The sequence below is a fragment of the Manis pentadactyla genome, chromosome 1 (genome assembly GCF_030020395.1).
Source record: "Manis pentadactyla isolate mManPen7 chromosome 1, mManPen7.hap1, whole genome shotgun sequence".
NCBI classification, from domain to species: domain Eukaryota; kingdom Metazoa; phylum Chordata; class Mammalia; order Pholidota; family Manidae; genus Manis; species Manis pentadactyla.
Window position 1 is genome coordinate 140,420,576 of NC_080019.1, and position 20,812 is coordinate 140,441,387.

The 20,812-nt window shown below is 33.4% G+C and overlaps 1 protein-coding gene across 6 annotated transcripts in view; it reads left to right on the forward strand.

Annotated features, from left to right (window-relative positions):
* ROBO2 (roundabout guidance receptor 2) overlaps positions 1–20,812 on the forward strand; it is a 662,153-nt gene that overhangs the window by 595,773 nt on the left and 45,568 nt on the right. For all 6 annotated transcript variants that reach the window (XM_036881516.2, XM_057501769.1, XM_057501770.1 and 3 more), the window contains 3 exons: positions 9,550–9,732; positions 18,249–18,291; positions 19,727–19,854. In XM_036881516.2, coding sequence (XP_036737411.1) covers positions 9,550–9,732; positions 18,249–18,291; positions 19,727–19,854 — 354 coding nt within the window. The remainder of the gene's footprint in view (positions 1–9,549; positions 9,733–18,248; positions 18,292–19,726; positions 19,855–20,812) is intronic.

The window sequence follows — 20,812 nt, forward strand, 5'->3', positions numbered from 1 at the left end:
CCATCAGTGAGTTGAGGTTGGGGAAGGGATTGGGTCCCGCCATGCTGCATCAAGCCTTTGGTACTTCACCCTGTTTCTTGAGGTCTGCTCTGTTCACCAGGTGTATGCAGTCTGGTGCAGCCTTCTTTCCTGTTGCTCTTTTAGGATTAGTTGTCTTAACTATATTTTCATATTATATGTGGTTTTGGGAGTAGTTCTCTGTCTCACCTCTCACCCCGCCATCTTGAATCAGCTCTCCATTGAGGATATTTTCTTATATAAGCTTTATAATTTTAGCTATTATTCTCAGATCTATAATTCATCTTAAAGTAATTGCATGTGGTTTGAGGGTTGAAGCTTATTTATTTCCATATGTCTATCAAATTGTGTGGGTCTCTTTTATTTAAAATACATCCTTTTCCCCAGTTAATCCCAGTGAATCATGTATGTGTGGATCCATTTCTGGATTCCCTATGTTGTTCATTTTTTTTCTTAATTCTCTCCCTATACCAAACCATACTGTCTTGATTACTCTGGCTTATAAAAAGTCTTGAAATGAGATAATGTTTGTACTCCATCATTTTCTTCTGCTAAATTGTTCTGGTTATTCCAGAGCTTTTCTTCTTCCAAATACTTTTCAAATCAGTTTGTCATTCTCTATAAAATTATACTGATTATACTGAATTGTGATTGAAAACAGTGATTTATACATTAAGTTGGAGAGATTCAACATTTTAATAGTAAATTTTTCTCTTCAGGAACATGAAGTACCCCTCTATTATTTATTTAATTTTCTCTCAATATGTTTTGTAATTTTCAGTATACAGTCATATATATGTTTCATTAAACTTTATCCTGAGTGTTTAATGGTTTTTATACTAAGTGGATTTATAACATTTCCTTACTAACTGTTCTATATTACATATAAATTTAGTTTTATACATTGCCCTTTTATCTTATGGCCTTACCAGCTTCACTTATTTATTTCAATGGTTGCTAAATACTTTTTCAAGTGTGTTTAGATAATCATCTGTTTTCTTTTGGTTATTTGTGATAACATAGCAAGTCCAATGAATGTTTTCTAAGGTAAATAAACCCTGCATTCCTGTGCTAAATTCACTTGGTCAGTATATATTTTTCTTTACAGATACTACTGTGTCTTATTTGCTAACATTTGTTAAAGAATTTTGCATTTATGTTTATGAGGGATATTATTGGATAGTTCTCTTTTCTTCTAATGTTTTTGTCAGGTTTGGGAATCAGGGTGGAAAGCTTTATAAAATGGGTTGGAAAATAATTTCTTCCCTTCCTCCTCTTTTGTTTTGTATTATTTCTTCTTTATATACCTTCTAGAATTCAGTGATAATATCTGTGCCTTGAGTTTCCTTTGTGGATCCTTTTTATTTTTATGAACTTATAGTCTTTCAGAATTTTTATTTCTTCTGTGTTGGTTGTGGCAAATGCATTTCTTTTTTTTTTTTTTTTGGCCACCAATGATTTGTCTATTCCAAGTTGTTGGATTTATTGTTGTATGCACATTTGCAATATCTCCTTCTTTGTAAATCCCTTAATGGAAGTGTTTGCAGGATATGAACTGACGCCACATCTTTCATTCTTAATACTGGGGATTAATGTTTCCTCTCTATTTCTCTCCTGCTTTTCCTTTGCCCCACACCCTGTATCTCCCTCCCTTCTCTCTCCAATTTTAATGTCTTGATAATGATTAATCATTTTTATTAATATTTTCAAAGTGCAAACTTTTGGATTTGTTATTTCTTTTGTAATTAATTTCTACTGATTTTCTTCTACTTACTTTTATGTTGCATGAAAGATAGAAATTTATATGAATGATTTATTTTGGACCTTTCTTCCTTTCAAATATCAATATTTGAAGTTATCAATTTCTTTCTAAGTACTTCACCTGAATCTTACAAATTTTGATGTGTTATGTTTCCATTTATCATAAAGTTGGAAATACTTTCCATTTCCCCTAAGGATTTCTGGGGTTTTTTTTGCAAAGGTTAAGTAGAAGTGTATTGTTAAATTTTCAAATGTCTTGTGATTTCTGGATATCTTTTTTAACTGTTTTCTTATTTAATCATTATAGTGAGGTCAGTTTTTTAAATACAGAGACTCATTTCATGGTCCAGCATTGGTCTTAGTGAATGTTCCTTGTGTATTTGAAAAGTTTGTGCAATTTTTTCATTTTGAAATAGAATTTCTGTAATAGAGCAAATTGGTTGGTAGTATTATGTACGTCCTTATGGATTTTCCATCTATTTATTATTTCAGTTAATAAGAAAAGAGCCTGGAGACTTCTTGTAATTTAGGATTTGTGTATTTTTCCTTTCCTTCTCTAATTTTTGTTTCATGTATTTTGCTATTCTGTATTAGTTGAGTACATTTTAGACTTGTTATATCTTATTAATAAACTTACCTTTTAACACTATGGAATGCCTTACTTTATTACCAGTAGGATTCTTTTTCCTAAAATTTACTGTATCATATGAGTGAGTATACAGCCACATCATATAAGTGTTTGCATTTTTTGGGTTTTTCCACCCTTTCATTTTATCTCCTGTTTCTCTGTGTTTAATGTGTATTTCTATTTCTAGTCTATTAATTAAATATTGTTAGGTCTTGTTTTTTTATCCACTATGGTAATCTTTTCCTTTTAATTGCAGTTACCTTTAATGTATTGCCTTTAATGTAATTATTGATGTATTTGGGCTTAGAATTACTATCTTGCTAATTATTTTTGGCTGATTTTGTTCCTATTTTCCTAATTTCCTGATTTCTTTTGGAAGAATTAAATAAATTTCTGATATATATTTTATGTCCATTATTCGATTATTAGGTATACCTCTTTTTTGTAATAGTTACAGTAGGATTTGCCTATAATATAAAGACCTTAAAAATACAATCCCATTTTCCTTCTTATTTGTGTTTTTCCTATTATTATACTTATTATACCTTTTACTTCTATACCAGTAATAAATATCAATATACAAACTGAAGTATTATTATTGGTTATGCTTTAAACAATGAAATCTCTTTCAAATAAATTAAAACTAAAAATAAAAAATTGTTACCATCTTTATCTGGTATTCTGTTCCATAAATTAAGTCCCCTCAGTTTCCCTGAGTTCCCCCATCACTTTAACTCAGGAATGTTCTTCACTCATGTTTGGGTTCCCCTTCACTGAACTACATTTTAGAAATTATATTCAGACAGAAACCTATAAAAATAGTAAGATTCTCCTTATTTCCATTTTCTCACAATCTGCCCTTCTGTTTCACATATTTTGCCTAGTTTTCTACTTATTTATGGTGGGATTACATGTCTCATAACTGTTACTTCTCTATGAGCAAAAGTGAAATATTCAGTGAATTATCCCCTTTTCTCTTCTAGAATTTCCACTCATTTTCTTTTACATTTTACATTTCCCTCTGAAATTTACCATAAGTTTATTCATTATGATTATTTAAGGCCACAAATATATTATAATAGCTGTGTCATCTAATGGTCTATTTCTATTAATTATATTTTATTTTGAACTTGGGTCATCTTTTCCTTCCTGTTGTTTGCTATTTTTTTTCTCTCTGTTTTGCTTTGTTTGTTTTTGGCCTAGTAATCTTTCACTATATACTAGGTACTGCAGATGATATACTATAAAATGTGATCTGAAGAGTGTAGGGTTTGTTCCAGAGGCAGTTACATTACTCTAATCATCTTGATCTTGCAGTGACTTGGTGTTTATGTTTTATCTGTATGGGAGCATTTGTATTTTGACCTTATTCATAGGACAGAATGTCAGTTTGATCTTTAGTTCTAAGGCATGGCCCTCAAGGGGGTCAGTGACAAGCCTCTTATGTTCATCTGGTTCCTCTTATTTAATGAAATTCAAGCTTCAGACACAATCTTCTGTGGACATCAGCTGAAAAGTCTGTTCAGCCTGTTCTGCCTTCTAGCTTTCGGGTTTCACAGATCCTCGGACCCTTCTTTTTTCACACAGAGTTCAGGCTCTACCCTGGGATTGAGTGAGAATTTATACCAGATTTGAGAACACCACTCTCCTGTTGCTCATTTACATGGCTCCCCCCTTAATTTTCAGCCACTGTGGCAGCTCTGATCTCTACCCTCTGATACCTGATATAAATAAGATTGAGGTTTTTTAGCTTGGTTCCTAGCTGCTAACACTGTGTGGACTGAGATCTCTAAGGGGAAAAAAAAGCCCCATGAGTGAAGATTTCCCCTGTGCAATTCCCTTCTTTCAAGAGGCAAACCGCTTCACTTCCCCCTGCTTTTATTTGTTAGTAATAGTCCTTAATTTCTTAAAAATATCCTTCCTAGAGTTGACATATTTTAAAAATAATTGTTCAGAGTTTGATACAGTGATATGTGTAATTTCCATTATTTTCTGTTTACTTTCCAAAATGATGTGCACAGAATACACTGCCAATTTCTGGAAAATTATTTCTCAGTACAAAGTATTTATTGTATATGAAGAGATTTAACATTGTCATAATACTATTTTTTTTTTAGGTCTCAAAGTTTTTTTCTTTCTCTTACATATTAAAAGCATTAAAGAGAAAATGATATAGTATTAGCTTTTCTTTAAATTGCCTTCCCTTTCTTAATTAGTTGTAGAGACTGAATTAATTTCTTAACCTGAGGGAAACTTACAATCTTGCCCTTCTGAGATTTTCTAAAATAAATTGGAATAAGAGAGAAATACAAGTAGACCCAAAGGGATTTAACATATATATATATATATGCCATTTACACTATTTAGAAATAAGTCATTAATTTTTAACTTAAAAAGATATGTAATGTTTAAAAGGTATAATTTTCTATGAGAGCTTCTACATAAATAAACAAAACTTTGTTTTTTCCCTGTCTCTCTAGCATATATATATGAAATGGATTGACTGAATATAATTTTCAACTTAGTGATAAGATTGTCAGAGACCTGTATTTTCCTTTCATGTTTCTTTTACTGTTGTTTTTAGTAATAAGTATAACCCTCAAGCAAGAGAAAGTTTTCTTTTGTGTATCATGATTACTTATTTTCTTCGCAATATTTTGCAGATTTATTGCACTTGGAGGCAAGTAAAAAAATTGCAAAAATACCATTTCACCAAGCTCATGGCATGACAATTAAGAATTGAACAACTACCTAGTAACTTAATAAAGTTAACTCAGATTAGTTTAAATTAAGCAGAAAATTGAGTCTTCAAATGGATAGTTAACTTTTAATCTGTTGTTTAGCATACCATACAACTGTTTTCAAAGTATTTCTATGAAATAAAAAATAATCTCATAAATGACATCCCATTCTCCTACTCAAGTAGTTAGAATCTGGAGGGTTCCAGAATTAATCAAATTTAATTGTACCATTGAAATAAACACACACACACACTCACACACATGTAGTGCAATTCAACCTGGAAAAGGCTATTTGTCTTAGAGAGATTAATTTCTTTTTAATATCTACGGTTGTACTAAAGAAGCCTTTAATTGTTTCTTTAATTACCCCTGCATATCTATCTTAACATCTTGTCTGATAACCTTATCTACACCAATGTTATTCTTAAGTTGAAATGTGATTTAGTGATGGCTAATGTCCTGTTCTGTTTCAATTTATGCTTTCCCTATTGTCTATTCAATACTGGAAACAGCACTCAAAGTGACTCAAGCTCTCCCTCATTTCCCCTTTGCTTTAATTAAATTAGGTATTGGCATTTGATGTAACTCATGGCTGATAAGTTTAGATCTGTGTTATGCCAGGCTATGTAGTGTATCATCTATTCCTTAATAGTTTAGTTTTCATTAGTGTTCCATTAATGTATCATTTATTAAATATTTTACAAATATAATAAACAGCCTTATACAGGCTTGAAGTAGTATTGTTTGTTTTTCTGTAGTTTCCACTTTTACATCAAAATGTTCATAGTTCTATGTTGTTGCACTTACAACCAAATATATTTACATATATAGCCATCAAGCAGTATACCATATAACAAATTTGCATTGACAAAATTTCTAGTAACCTTGCTTTTAATAATATACCTATTGTTTCTTTAATCACTTGGCCATTTAATGCTTACCTTACATAGTTGTTACTACATGTGGAACAGCTGCAAACTTTCACAGTAATAGGTACAATTGGATCTGATGTGTCTAATTAATTTTTAGTCCAACAAATTAGTTTTGTTCTTCATTACTCTCCAATGGGAGAAAGACATTATATTTCATTATATTTTTTGTCTGCAAGAACAGTGAAGCATTACAGGTCACACACATCCCTTGTCTGTGCTCTAATTAGTCCAACTGACAACATTGTTTAAAAAATGCCAGCAGCAAAGAAAATATGGTATGCCTTGGATAACATAAATATTGCACTATATTAAATGTGATGTTTTATGGACCTTTTACACAAATAAAGGTCAAATTTTCTTTTCTCTTTGTTCTATAAGGTGTTTGGGTGTTTGGGTTTTTTTTTTAGTAATTACTAGTAGCTAGGAAAATCATCATATATGTATGTCTCATTGAAAATATGAACTCAATTTAAATATGTTTTGACTAAGTTTATGTGTTTAATATTTAAGGACAGATAGATTAGGAAAATGAACCAGGTTTACTACATAAGTGAATCTGTTTTTTAAATCTGTAATTTAACAAAACATATTTCAGAGGTAGAATATAAATGTGTGTAAGAAAATGCTAACAGCTACAACAAACAAGGCTGCATTTTGATTGGCTTAACAAAATACACGTTTCTTCTCCGTAGCCAGTCTAATATGGATTAGTAGAATGGAGGATGGGACCTGTACTTAATATAGTTATTCAAGGAACTTCAATTCTTCCAGTTGTTGGCTCTTCAAACTCTTAGGAGATAAGCATCCTCCAATAGACCCTTGTTTTTGTCCAATACCTTAGGAAAGAGAGTAGGTCTAATATTGTCACAGCAGTGTGTGCATGAGGTCTGGAGGTAGTATGCATTTCCTGTGCTTATGTTCCATTGGCGAATACTCAATCACTTTGTTGTGGTTAACTACAAGGAGGCCTTTAGGCTAACTTTCCACCCTGGAAGAAGGGAGAAACTGTGGTAAACAAGTCACCTGTAGTTTGGAGGATTCTCCCATTTGGACAGTTTACAACTTACACCCTTAAGTTACCTGGGCAGCTCTGAAAGTAACCCTTAGCTTTACATGGGCCATAATTTTGTGTTACAAATTACCGTGTTTCTTTCAATCTCTTTACATACATCATCTCAAAATTCTCTTCCCAAATATATGAAATAAACAGTTCTGTTGCCAACAAACAGACACTGGTACTTAAAAAGATTGAGTGCCCTACATAAGCTTCCTGCTTACTTAGCTAATAAGTGGCAGACATGACATTCAAACAGGGAACTTCAAAGACCATGTATTTTTAAATATATTATGGTGCCATGTTAACTACACATTCCTTTAATGTGATATGCTGAAATTTGCCATTTATATTTTGATTACAGTTTATTTTTTAAAAGCCTTTGATTAGTCATTAATGAGGTATGGTGTTGATGTTAGAAAGCACTTAATACCCAGTGCCTAAATTTCTTCATGTGTTAAATAAACACCTAAATCTTTGCTCTTCAGTGATACTATGATTTCATGAGTTTTAAATCTGTTTCCAAATGTGGATAAAGATTTTTTAAATTATCTCTGAGTTCTAAACTGTCAAAAACATGACTGCCTCTAGAATAATTTTAATACAGATTTAAATGTTTGTTTTAGTTACATAGACCTTGGAATTGATTTTAAAGTTGTCTTTTGAATTCAGCTTTCAAGGGGATTTTGAAATTAATTTCAAATACTTTAAGGGAATCTACGAGTTTTGTCTTTTGGGGACATTTTAATTATAGATACTAATTTCTATGAAAGGCTGTTTACATAATTGTCCTTGTTTTATACAGTAGTTTTAATGTATTACAAAAAAATTTAAGGATATTTGATCAAAATAAGTTCCTTGGTAGACTATTAAGGACAATATTAAGTTTCATATTTTTTAATCATAGACATTTGAATTTGAACAGTACTGTAGAGGAAAGCAATTCACAAATAGCCTGTGCTAAATGTTGTAGTTGCTTTTTTTTTCTTTTAATAAGGCTCCCTTAAAATATGCTTTACCTAACTGAAGAAAAGTTGCTGTTATTTTCATCATGAGCACTTGTTTCAGTGTTTAATTATAAGGCAAGTGTAATTCAGAATCTCTCCATAGAAAACTGGAACATAAGGGACCAAAGTTCTTAATCACATTTCAAACTCATAATTTAATTCCTCTGAAACTTATAAAATATGCTTATCAATAATGTGACAAGCAGAACAAAAAGTAGCCTACAGTATGGGAGAATGTATTTGTAAATGACCTTTCTCACAAGGGGTTAACACTCAAAATATATAAGGAACTCACACTCCTCAACACCCAAAAAGCAAATAACTGGATTGAAAATGGGCAGAGGATATGAACAGACACTTCTCCAAAGAAGAAATTCAGATGGCCAACAGACACATGAAAAGATGCTCCACATCGCTAATTATCAGGGAAATGAAAATTAAAACCACAGTGAGATATCACCTTTCACCAGTTAGGATGGCCAGCATTGAAAAGACTAGGAACAATAAATGCTGGCGAGGATGCGGAGAAAGGGGAACCCTCCTACACTGCTGGTGGGAATGTAAATTAGTTCTACCATTGTGAAAAGCAGTATGGAGGTTCCTCAAAAAACTAAAAACAGAAATACTATTTGACCTGGGAATTCCACTCCTAGAAATTTACCCTAAGAAAACAAGTTCTCAGATTCAAAAAGACATATGCACACCTATGTTTATTGCAACACTATTTACAGTAGCCAAGAAATGGAAGCAACCGTGTCCATCAGTAGATGAATGGATAAAGAAGAGGCAGTACCTATACACAATGGAGTATTATTCAGTCATAAGAAAGAAACAAATCCTACTATTTGCAACAACCTGGATGGAGCTAGAGGGTATTATGCTCAGTGAAATATGCCAGGCAGAGAAAGACAAGTAACAAATGATTTCCCTCATTTGTGTAGTATAACAACTAAGCAAAACTGAAGGAACAAAACAGCAGTTACCAAAGGGGAGGGGTGGAGTAGGGCACGTGGGGAGGGAGAGAGAAGGGGATTGAGGGGTATTATGATTAGTACACATGATGTGGGGGGGATCATGGGGAAGACAGTGTAGCTCAGAGAAGACAAGTAGTGACTCTGTGGCATCTTACTACACTGATGGACAGTGACTGCAGTGACATATGGAGGGACTTGTTAATATGGGTGAATGTAGTAACTACATTGTTTTTCATGTGAAACCTTCATAAGAATGTATATCAATGATAACTTAATAAAAAAAATAATAGTAATTGTGACAGGGTAAGGGCACTAAGGACTATCAGCTGCCTTCAAAAGAAGTTTGCAATTTTCTGTGTGTTTGGTACACCAACTATATATTCTTGTGTTTATTTTTGTATTAATGCTTACTAAAACTATTGTTTCTTCCATAGGGGGACGTAATGAAGTTGTCATTACTGAAAACAATAACAGCATAACTGAGCAAATCACTGATGTTGTGAAGCAACCAGCCTTTATAGCTGGTATTGGTGGTGCCTGCTGGGTAATTTTGATGGGTTTTAGCATCTGGTTGTATTGGCGAAGAAAGAAGAGAAAGGGACTCAGTAATTATGCGGGTAAGAGGCCACTCCTAGCTAAGAAATCCTCTTATCTTTAGGAATGAAGGAATGCATGTGATGAAATGAAAAAGAAGAAATGGAATGGAATAACAAGTGGTGAATGAATGAATGCTTTTGGTTTGCTTTAAATACATGCTCTGTAAAATGCAATTATAACGACCATGCTTTAATACATTGCTCTTCACTATTTCATATTATGACCATAAGGCAGTCTTTTTGCTTATGTCTCCCAGGAAGTATACCAGGAGTGCACACTGATAAATACTTAAACATTTTTTCTCAACTAGTTCTTCAAAACACATGTACACACGGACACTTTGTGTGCTATGAAGCCATTGTTTGATAAGTGGATTTAGGCAAAAGCATTACTATAAGGAAAATATTTAAAATGCAGCTTCTAGTATTTCAAGATACATATTACAATAGGAAATGTACTAGAAAGAAAATACAAACAACAATCTCACCTGAATTAATAAGACCGATGAAGCATGAATTAAGTGATTTACTAATCACTTAGAAAGGAAGTCTATTTCAAGTTGATACATCACCATTTTAGAAGAAATAAGCAGAATAAAAAGAAGACCCTGGATGTTTAAAATGTTTGCATAAAAGTGTTTTCCTCTTAGAATTCAAAACAGAATTTCAAGAATGTCAAAAATTGTGATCAAAGTACTTCCAAGGTAGAGAGAGACAGAGAAGAAAGAAAATGGAAGGATGGAGGAGGGAGGGATGAAGAGAGAAAGAATGATCAAGTCAGTGATTGAATGAACTCAATAGTGAAGCTATGTTCAATAACAATTTTAATTGCAATTCATTTTAATTACTTCTCTAACAGCAACCATCATAAAAAGGAATTGTCTCACAATATCTCACGCTTTCTAGAGTCTTTAAGGCAACAATTTTAATTTAACATCATCCTACAAAGACTTTAGAATTTTTTTAGATATCTTATTCAATCTTCTATTTTTTATTCTGGTAAGAAGCATAAATGTCTTAATAAGTGATTTTTGACAGAAGCTTCACTGCTCATCAAGCTTACAAGCTGCTGTAGCTTACAGGCTTCTAAGCTGCAGAGAATGTTTAAATAATGCAAAAATAGGAGGAATAGCATCCTCCAGATTGTCTTGATTGTTATTTGACATCATTTAAATATGATCATTTGATTATAACAATGTGGCTCACGTCCATCTCTTATGAAAATGAAGTTTGTTGGTTATTGAAAAGAATACATTTCCAGGACTAGAAAAAGCAGTTCCATGCTTTGGGACTTGCTCTCATTCTGCCTTTCCCATTTGTCTTTGGTTGTGGATGCTGCTTTCCTGCACTTCGTCACCTGAGCACTGTATCATCACTCCACTGAAGCATTCTTCCCATAAAGGGATGCTGGGCAATAACTGCTGCGGGTTAGAATCTTGAATATCAAGGATACTTTAATGTGCCTTCTTGTGTTGCCGACCAGTCCTCTAACTCCATTCCTTGAAGGCATTGTCCATCAACCCACCTGTTTAATCACCTGTTTAGTCAATGTTACATTTCACCTCTGTGCTCACGCTCATATAAATCATATGAAACATAAGCAACACCTGATTTAATTCAAGGACTATTTTCTGTTTATCTTTTTGTTTGATTTTAATGAAAATAATAAAAGATTGTCTATGCTAATCACTTCAGTGCAAAGTTCTAAGAGCCCCATCTGGAGTACAGCATTTTTACTTTCCATACTTCTTCATTTGCTCACTTATTGTGTATTAAATAGCTCTCATGATTTGTAGTTTTTGTGCTTTTAGTAAAATTATGTCAGACAGACCTTTTTTTCTTCCTTTTCTTTTGCTCTTTTTTCTTTTTTAAACAGCAGTTCCCTGCAAAACCTGTGCATTTAATTTGAAAATATCTGTTGATCTTTGAGATGGAAAGAATAATACATTTCCTATTATCATTTCTCATTGTGATTGATGTCCATCTGCTTGTAGAAGAACTGCTAACTCAGAAGGTGCTATGCCCTTCAAATATTTTGGAATAAGGCCAAACCAGAAAGCAGCCTTTCAAAACCTTTATACTTAATTGATAGATGGTTGACTCTCAGAATGGATTCACCTTCAACTAGCAATTTGCCTTCTAGCAACTGCTGTTTTCTTCTGGGTGAGAAGCAAATGGAAATCTAAATCATAGGTACCTACTACCATTGCATATCTGACTTGGTGGTATTTTCTACACGTTTTCTGTCCATACATATTCTATCTTCCACCTGTTAAAATTTCCATATGTTATGTCCTTATACAACTTAGAGAACTTGGGGATTTTAAATGGGAATTATTATAGATTTAAGTGGGAAATGATCATAGGTCTAAACTTCTGATATTTCATACATGAACTAATGATCCATTTTAACAGCACAGGGATTTCATACAGGGCTAATTTTCTCTGAAGTATGTTATAAAAGCTATAGAAAATAAAGTCTATTTGTACTGGTTCTGTTTATATTTTGGTTTCCATAACAGTTTCTCTAGGAATCTTATAAATTTTACAGTATGAAAACAATGTGATTTTACTCGCAAGATGAAAAGCCTAAGATTTCCACTTCGCACTATGTGGTAATGTCTATGTTGTCTCAAAATTTTATTTTTAATTCATGATAGCAATAATATGATTTTTTCCAGATAATCAAAAAGTCTACTTTGGGATAAGCAATTAGATTAATGGATAACATAAAATACTTCATTTATTTCAAGCCCCAATTCCGATCTTGGATTATATTTGAGCATTTGATGCAATTTACATATATTAAGAGACAATGCCTTTTTATAAAGCTAGACTGATCCTAAAGCAGATAAAATTTGATTTCAGCACCCCCTTTTTTCCACTTTATTCCAAGTCTTTTCTTAACCATTAGAGGTAGAACAGGGAAGATTTTCACTAGTGGGGAGACATATTAATATATTGTAGATTGGAGATTCTAACTCTCAGAAGGATGCCTTCCACTCAACCTGTGTAGGCCTAAACTTCCACATGGGCCTTTAGTGTGGAAGTCTTTGACTCTCCATCATGTGGAAAGTTGTATTTGAATGCTTACAAGGCAGAAAAATGAAAAACTGCTGTTCACTCTTGGTTCTTTTCTTATGTCAGAGGATTTAACATATTTCTCAAACATTAGTGGATTAACACCTAGATTGGAAAAGCAACCATTAAGAATTGAATGCAAACTTATCATTTAAATGATCGGAGAGGAAAATTTGGCCTAAACTTTTTGTGCCTCTTACATAGCAGAAAGGGAAGATTTCCCCAGGGAAACATTACATGTTAACTTATTATTCAATTTTTCCCTATTTATCCTTTATTTAAGTTCTTCAGACACAAACACCACAGGTTGCACATGGCACAGATTGGTGGCTGGAACAAAAAAGATATCCTCTTCTCTCATGTTCTACATGAAATCACTTTATACTTTTCTAAAGCAACATGAAATGTTATTTATCTTAAAATGAGTTGAACCTGACAGTCAACTTGTCACTACAGGTAAGGTTCGTGGCTGCTAGAATTCACCACCTGAATTCTTATAGAATAGGATAGAATTGTAAAAAGATTTAGGCAGAAAATATAGAAAACAGTAGGTGATTTTTGAATCTAGAGTAAGTGTTTGATCATCCATATAATAGTATTTGTGAACAGAAAACTGAACAACATAAGTTTGAACAAAAACCATGTGACTTTCATGAGGATTCTATATAGCTATGTTATGTGTATAAAGTAACAGTCATATGTTATATCTTACATGTTATGTGATATATATATATATATATATATATATATATTATCCATATTATAATTCTCAGGAAGGCTCTATGACTCTTTTCAGACTTACGTTGTTCACTTTTCTATTCACAATTTTGAAGCCATCAATTTTTCAATGAATGAATACATTTTCACTTTCAAAGGAGTGAGTTATATTTTATGAATATTATCTCTGAGGATAACAGATTTTGTGAAACTCAGTAAATATAAACAAATTATAAAATGGCTAACTTCACACATAGGTTTTAAAACCATTGGTGAAATATAAATTATTTGAAAAACTACCCAAAGACAGCCAAAAGAGTTGATGGAATTTTTATACTCTGATTATCTGGACTGAGTTAAGGCTTATTAAAAGAGGATTAATCTACATTCATATTTGAGCAATAGCTTATCAGGAAAGGGAATGAGGTTCAGTTGGCAACATTAAAGTTTCCATTTAGAGTAGGAAAATGTGGCCTTATAGAGATAGGCACTTGTAAAGATTCCTCACCTCAAAATGTCAATTTGCCACATAGTTATGTTTCTCTTCCCCCTCAGCTGTAGCAGGCATGAGATTAGGATTAATCCTGTCAGATAATAGCAGAGGTACTTTGCGTATGATATAAACTTGTCAAATCTCTTTACCTTATGCCTTTTATAAATGTAGCAATACATTCAAAATATTTATGGCAATTCTAAAGCATTTAAGGCTGTAGTGTCTGTAGAACTTTTTGGAAAACTTAGTGTTGTTGAGTTAGTTGAAACTAAAAACTTCCATACATTGCTCCCTCAAAATTCCTAGCAGAGACTCCTGGTAAAGATTCACACTTATTTCAAATTTATCTCTGATAAGCCCAAACTTACTGCTCTGTGATCAAAATCATGACTACAGCAGGTTTGTCCAACCGCTTCCCCTCCCCTCCAGCTGGCTCTCAGCTTCAAGGTAGGTCGGCATCTCTGTGAAATGAAAGCTGCCTGAAAACAGCTTTCAGTTTGCTGTGGCATTTGGTTTCTCTTTCTGCACACACACACATAAAAAAACTGATCAAATCACCAAATATGACTTCCTTTTCAGGGGTTCTAATTGTTCGTGCTTATTTCTAGTCTGCTTTTCATCCCATGGTCTAGTAGAACTCAGCTGGTTTTAGTCTACTTTTTGAAATGGAACAAATCTAAAAGTTTTGCAGCATGGGGTAAAAAGGAAATTTGAAAATTTGTCCTTTTTTCTTGCTTTAACAAAATGACTAACAACTAATCAAACTTATGATAAGATGTTGTTTTCTTGATAGAAGTAGGCAAAAACATTGATACCAAATTGTGTCTATGGATCAGTTTAAGTTAGTCATGTATGTATATAAGGCACGGTGGTGTTTTTGTGACTTTGCATAGTTGGTATGCAAAAATACAAAGGTTAAGTGTCCTTATGAAATATTTTGCCAAGCTATTAGCAGTCTAGAACCATTAGAAAACATATTTTAATGGTGATTGGAACACTAATAGAAAATAAATATGTCCTGAATGCCTTGAAATTTAAAATTCTCTTACTCACAACATTTTATTCTTAATTGGTAGATATGAAGCTTACCACAGAGTCTGTATGCTTAACACATCTGTAAAATTAACCTTGAATATTTTTCCCCCAATTTTCTATTGTGTTAAAATACACATTTGTAAAATTTACTATCTTGACCATTTTTTAGTGTGCAGATCAGTGGCACTAATACATTCATAATGTTGTGCAATCATCACCACCATCCATCTCCATAATCTTTCCATCTTCTTGAGTGAAACTCTATATCCAGTAAATAAAAACTCCCCATTCCTCTCTCCCTCTAGCCCCTGGCAATGACCATTCCACTTGCTGCCTCTATGATTTGGATTCTTTTGAGTATCCCATATAAGTGGGATCATACAGCACTTGTGTTCTTGTGACTGGCTTATTTTGCTTAGCATGATGTCCTTAGGATATATCCTGGTTTTAACATGTGTCAGAATTTCCTTCATTTTTAAAGCTGGATAATATTTCATTGTATGTATATGCCACATTTTTAAATCCACTCATCCATTTATGGACACTTGGGTGGCTTCCATGATTTAGTTATTGAGAATAATGCTACTATGAACATGGGTCTACAAATACCACTTTAAGATGCTGCTTTCAGTTCTTTGGGGTATATACCCAGTTGTAAAATTGCTACAGCATATGGTAATTCTATTTTTAGTTGTTTGAGGAACTACACTATTTTTCTCTGTGGTTATACCAGTTTATTTCCTACCAACAGTGCTTAAGTGTCCAGTGTCTCCACATTTTCACCAACACTTGTTTTATGTGTTGGCATAGTAGCCTTGCTAAGATGTGAGGTAGCATTTTATTGTGATTTTGATTTGTTTTTCCCTAATGATTAGTGATGTTGAGCATCTTTTATTGTGCTTATTGGCCACTTGAATGACATGTTTTTAATAATATTTTGAGCATTGCTTCATAACACTTTAAAATTAACATTTTATGAAGAATTTGCGATGGGTTAGTATGCAAAAGTTCAGTACATCTCCATTTTTATTCCTTTGCTTCAGTTGTCCTCCATTTCTCTAATATCATTTATTGCTCTGATAATAGCAGAAAGTTGGGGTAGGGAAAACAGCATCTAAATTAGCAGAAATACTTAGCTTCTATCCATATATCTTCTAAATAGCACATTTTGAAGTGTAGCCCATCAGTGTCTTCTCATTTGCATATTCACAATGATATTAACATTATCAACTCCCTTTTAACAGAGTAAAACAATCACTTGATAGTCAGAAAAGCATAACTAGAAAGTCACATCAGATAGAAAGCTAATTAGCTGTTTTCACATGTTGTGTGTGTTTTTCCCCCTAATCAGGATTTTATTTAATACCTCCCACGCTCAGTTTTTTCATTAATTGTTTCAGATTAATTCTTTGTTGTTGTTAAAAGCACTTTTTAAAGGGACCCTGTGTGCTGTGGACACACTGCTGGTTCCTGATTCCCACTGCTTAAGCAAGCCCATCAGGAAGCAGAGCAGCAATCACTATTCTCTCATCTTCTTTGAGCTACCCATAGCCAGTCCTGGGCAGATTCAAAAGTTATGTCAGGATTGTTTTATAATGCATTTAAGATGTTTACTGAAAGAAATGATAAGGCAATATGCTCCAGGTGCCCGCAAGATTTTCCTGAAAGCACTGCTTCATGAAGTCCTGACACGATATGAGAATTATGATCATATCACCTAACTGTGATGTTATGAAACATATATCATTAGATGTCCTTAGGGAAGGGACTGGAGAACTGCAACTGGAAATTTACAAAATTTAAAGATTGATCATATTTAGTAGTGCAAATTTGAAGTACAAATGAAATTTTTGAAAAATTATTCAAATTAGAAGTATTTATTATGTATATACTTCAAGTAACAATGTCCTCCATTTATTTAAAATATGAATCAGTTCATAAAATTTTCATCTCATGTTCCCTTTAGTTCCTAAGTAAAGAAATCATAGTAAATATTATCAATATCTTCCAAAGACAGGATATTTTGGATTCACATCTGTGAAACAGTATTTTTTTCCTTCATTCCAGGGATTGGCTTAGCTGATTCATATTAATTTTGGCCAGAATTGTAATTTTGCAATCCATAAACTACTAAACACCAAGTTTTATCCCATGATTTTCTAGTTACCTCAGTTAGTGGCAAAGTTTGATCCAAACTAACATGAAATTACTTATAGACTGTATCCCACTAATCATGAATATTTACATTTCTCTGCAAAAATATTAAATAACTTTGAATACAGTTGCTGCCTTACATCGTGTATGTAGTATGCATCATATTACTTTTCTCAGATCTGAAACATTTTGAATTCCAAATATAATTGGCTGCAAAAGTTTTGGAAAAATGATGATGGACCCAATTTGACGTTTATGTTCTGCAGTCAATTCTTGAAACCCACTTTTATGTTGTTAGCTCTGTGGAGTGGAATGCAGTGACTGGAGGGTTTGGATTCTACAGCTGTGGCTCTACCAGATATTTATTGTTATGGTTAATAAGTTCTAAAAGACTTAGGTTCTGTAATCAGTACATATAACTGGAATATATTCAGTATCAATTACTTGAGAATTTCATTCTTGTGAGGGTTGAATGATGATACAAAACACTCAATACATTATTCCCTATTAATTATAGTTCATATCTATTGTAATTGTATTTATTCAACTCATAATGCTTATTGGTGACCCTGAAAGGATCCATGATGGTGAGAAATATGTCATCAGTCAGTACCTGTTTCTTTGGTTTCATTGGAAGGATGCTATTACCTGTTTGAATTATTCTGTTTCAACTTCTGTTATGTGCATTTTTTCATTATGCCCTCTAATTAGGATACCCATATATTAAGATTGAAAGTTGTGATTTGATAATTCTCCATTAAAACATGTCAGTCTTCCAATACCACTGTGTATACCGATTGCAGCAGTTTTTGACATCCAAATACAAACTGCCCCTTTGAATTACCTATATAATGGCTTGAAGAATTTGAAAATGTCATCTTAAAGTTTGAGCAAATGATGGCTTTGCCTTGAGCCAAACCACTGCTTCTTACTCTCTGTACAATTATGTTAATTAAATTTTGTTTAAATTCCCAGGGCCTCAGCTCTCAACTAGGGTCCAATATGTAGTTGTTATTAATCATAATGAATATTGACTACTTGTGTCTTTTTTTTACAGTTACATTTCAAAGAGGAGATGGAGGACTAATGAGCAATGGGAGGTATGCAAGGAGATTCCTTTATATTTTTATTTTTAAGCAGGACTGGGGAAACTATAGTAAGAGGCTATTATTGTAATAAACGATCACTTACAAGTCTGGGAATTCTAGGAGGAATTAAATGGCTTACCACAGGTTTAATGATGTATCTGTTGTGCCTTTTAGAGGAATCAAATCCAGATGTTTCATATCTCCCAGATGCCAGTGAAGAAATTAGTAGTAAATATCACAAGGAATGTGTTCATTTGTTAGCAGGATGTTTATTGCATTAATTAGACATTAGCAAATGAAGTTGCTGTTGTTTAAGACTCCTTATTGGCTCTCACTAAATTGCTGTGAGTGAACAATTACACATAATCGATCACAAAATAAATGATTCATGGATGATGAATAGGCTGTAGATTGATAGGACTGGATTCCACAACTTTGGATACTCAATTGAAATTGATAAAAGCTGATAACAAACCCATATATCCTCATCTATTTTCCCTTTGCCAATATGGAGATTGTAATTAGGCTCTGGTAATAACTTCCAATCTCCCATTCAATCAATATTTTAGCAAAAAGAGATTAGGTCTAATGAGAGCTAGTACATGTAGCAAGTGAGCAGTTGGATCTTCTTATTGCAGTTTCCATAGAAACACATGTTTCTCTTAGGGATTGTACCAGAAAGGGTCTATCAAAAATAAAGTACAGTGATTACAGATGATGCTGTTTCTTTGTAAATATGCTAATAATCTGGAATGGAATCAGAATCTCATCTTTTATATTAGAGATGGGAATTCTTTATTAAATATGGTGGGAAGGAAGTTTACCTTATAGACTACACTCACATGCTAGAGCAGATGACAGTGAATCTTTTGTTACCTTAAAAAACCTTCAATGTACCCCTAATATTTTGCAATTTAGAGAACTTGGACATGTGTTATGGATGGAACAGTATAAATATTGTTCATTAATTTCCCTCAAGTTCCTTGCCTCTAAATCAAGCCCAAGGGCTCATAACTGGGGTTACAGCTTAGAGAGGACAGATATATATGGGGGTTGCAGGAACTGAGGAAGCAATAACACAAAGTCCTGGAAATGGCCAATATTGAGGAGTCACTCCGAGCAATTGTTCCTCTGAGGTGCCAATTTATCATCAAACCTTATTTCTGGACCCTGCTGTTACCAATTCCTACCAGTTTCAGGGCAGATGACCAAATTCACTTGGATGTCGGCAGAATTCCAGGCAAGACTCTTCTGCTTCCACTAACAAGGTTGATATGTCTATATAGCCTTAATGAATTGCTGAAGTTCCTTAATTCTTGAGAGCCTACCCATTTTAATTTGAAGTGAATTACAATCATCTTAAATTCTTTAATCCATTTGAGTGCATGAGACAGGTGTCTGTCTCCTTGAGCTCCGTGAGTTGATTTCTTTTTAATTTCTGTTTTAGTCGTCCAGGTCTTCTAAATGCTGGTGATCCCAGTTATCCATGGCTGGCTGATTCATGGCCAGCCACAAGCTTGCCAGTAAACAATAGCAATAGTGGCCCAAGTGAGATTGGGAATTTTGGGCGTGGAGGTAAGTTGTGTTATTCAAAATTTTGTTACTTTTTATTTTTTTCTTGGCTTTCCTAGATGGTTTTAATAATATAACAGAGTATTGTCGAACATTATTAAATTACTGAACCACCTGTAGTAACTGTTGTACATTTGCTAAATATTTTATTACAAAGATATTTTGTCTGCACTACCTTGAGCAAAACTAAGCTTTTAAGGGAGTCATTACTAACCAAGAAGATCCATATTCATAATACATTTTATTTCCAAGATTACCAAGATGAGGAAGTAAGCTGCTAACTAGGGCTTATGATTTTGGACTGGTTACTTCACTTCACTAAATCTCATTTCTCATATATTTATTGAGAATGCCTGTGTATCTCTTGCTGAGGCAGACAGTAAAAATATGTAAAGAAAGATGGTCTTTACTCTCATATAATAATCATATAAAGAGTAAACAAAAATATGACAACATGCTGAGAAGGAACTTTTCTCTAGTTCTACAGCTGATAACTGGTACTACCTATTTTAAATAAAAGACAAAAAAGGTACTAAGTAGTTGACATGCTAAGGTCTCCAAAATTTGATGCCAAGGTCCTCACCATAGGTCCTAAGAATAAGACAGAATTGGACCTACTATAAACAATCACCACCTCTCCACCTTCACCTTTTCATCCAGTCAGTAGAAGAATGATGGTTTTAGAGAAATATGGGACTAGAAAAGTCTTTGGTCCCTTGGTGAGTTTCGTGCACACAGGCACACAGACACACACACACACACACACATGCACATTTTTCACTGGCAGAGGACTGATCAGACAGTCCATGAACTATAGCTGCCTTGTCAGTGCCCTACATGAGAGAGTTGCTTGTAGGAAGTAAGAAAATTCTGTGAATGGAGTGTTATTTATGTTGCTTTCTGAATGAGGTAGGATTTATCAAAAGTGCAGAAAAGGTGTGTGGTGAAGAATCTACCACAT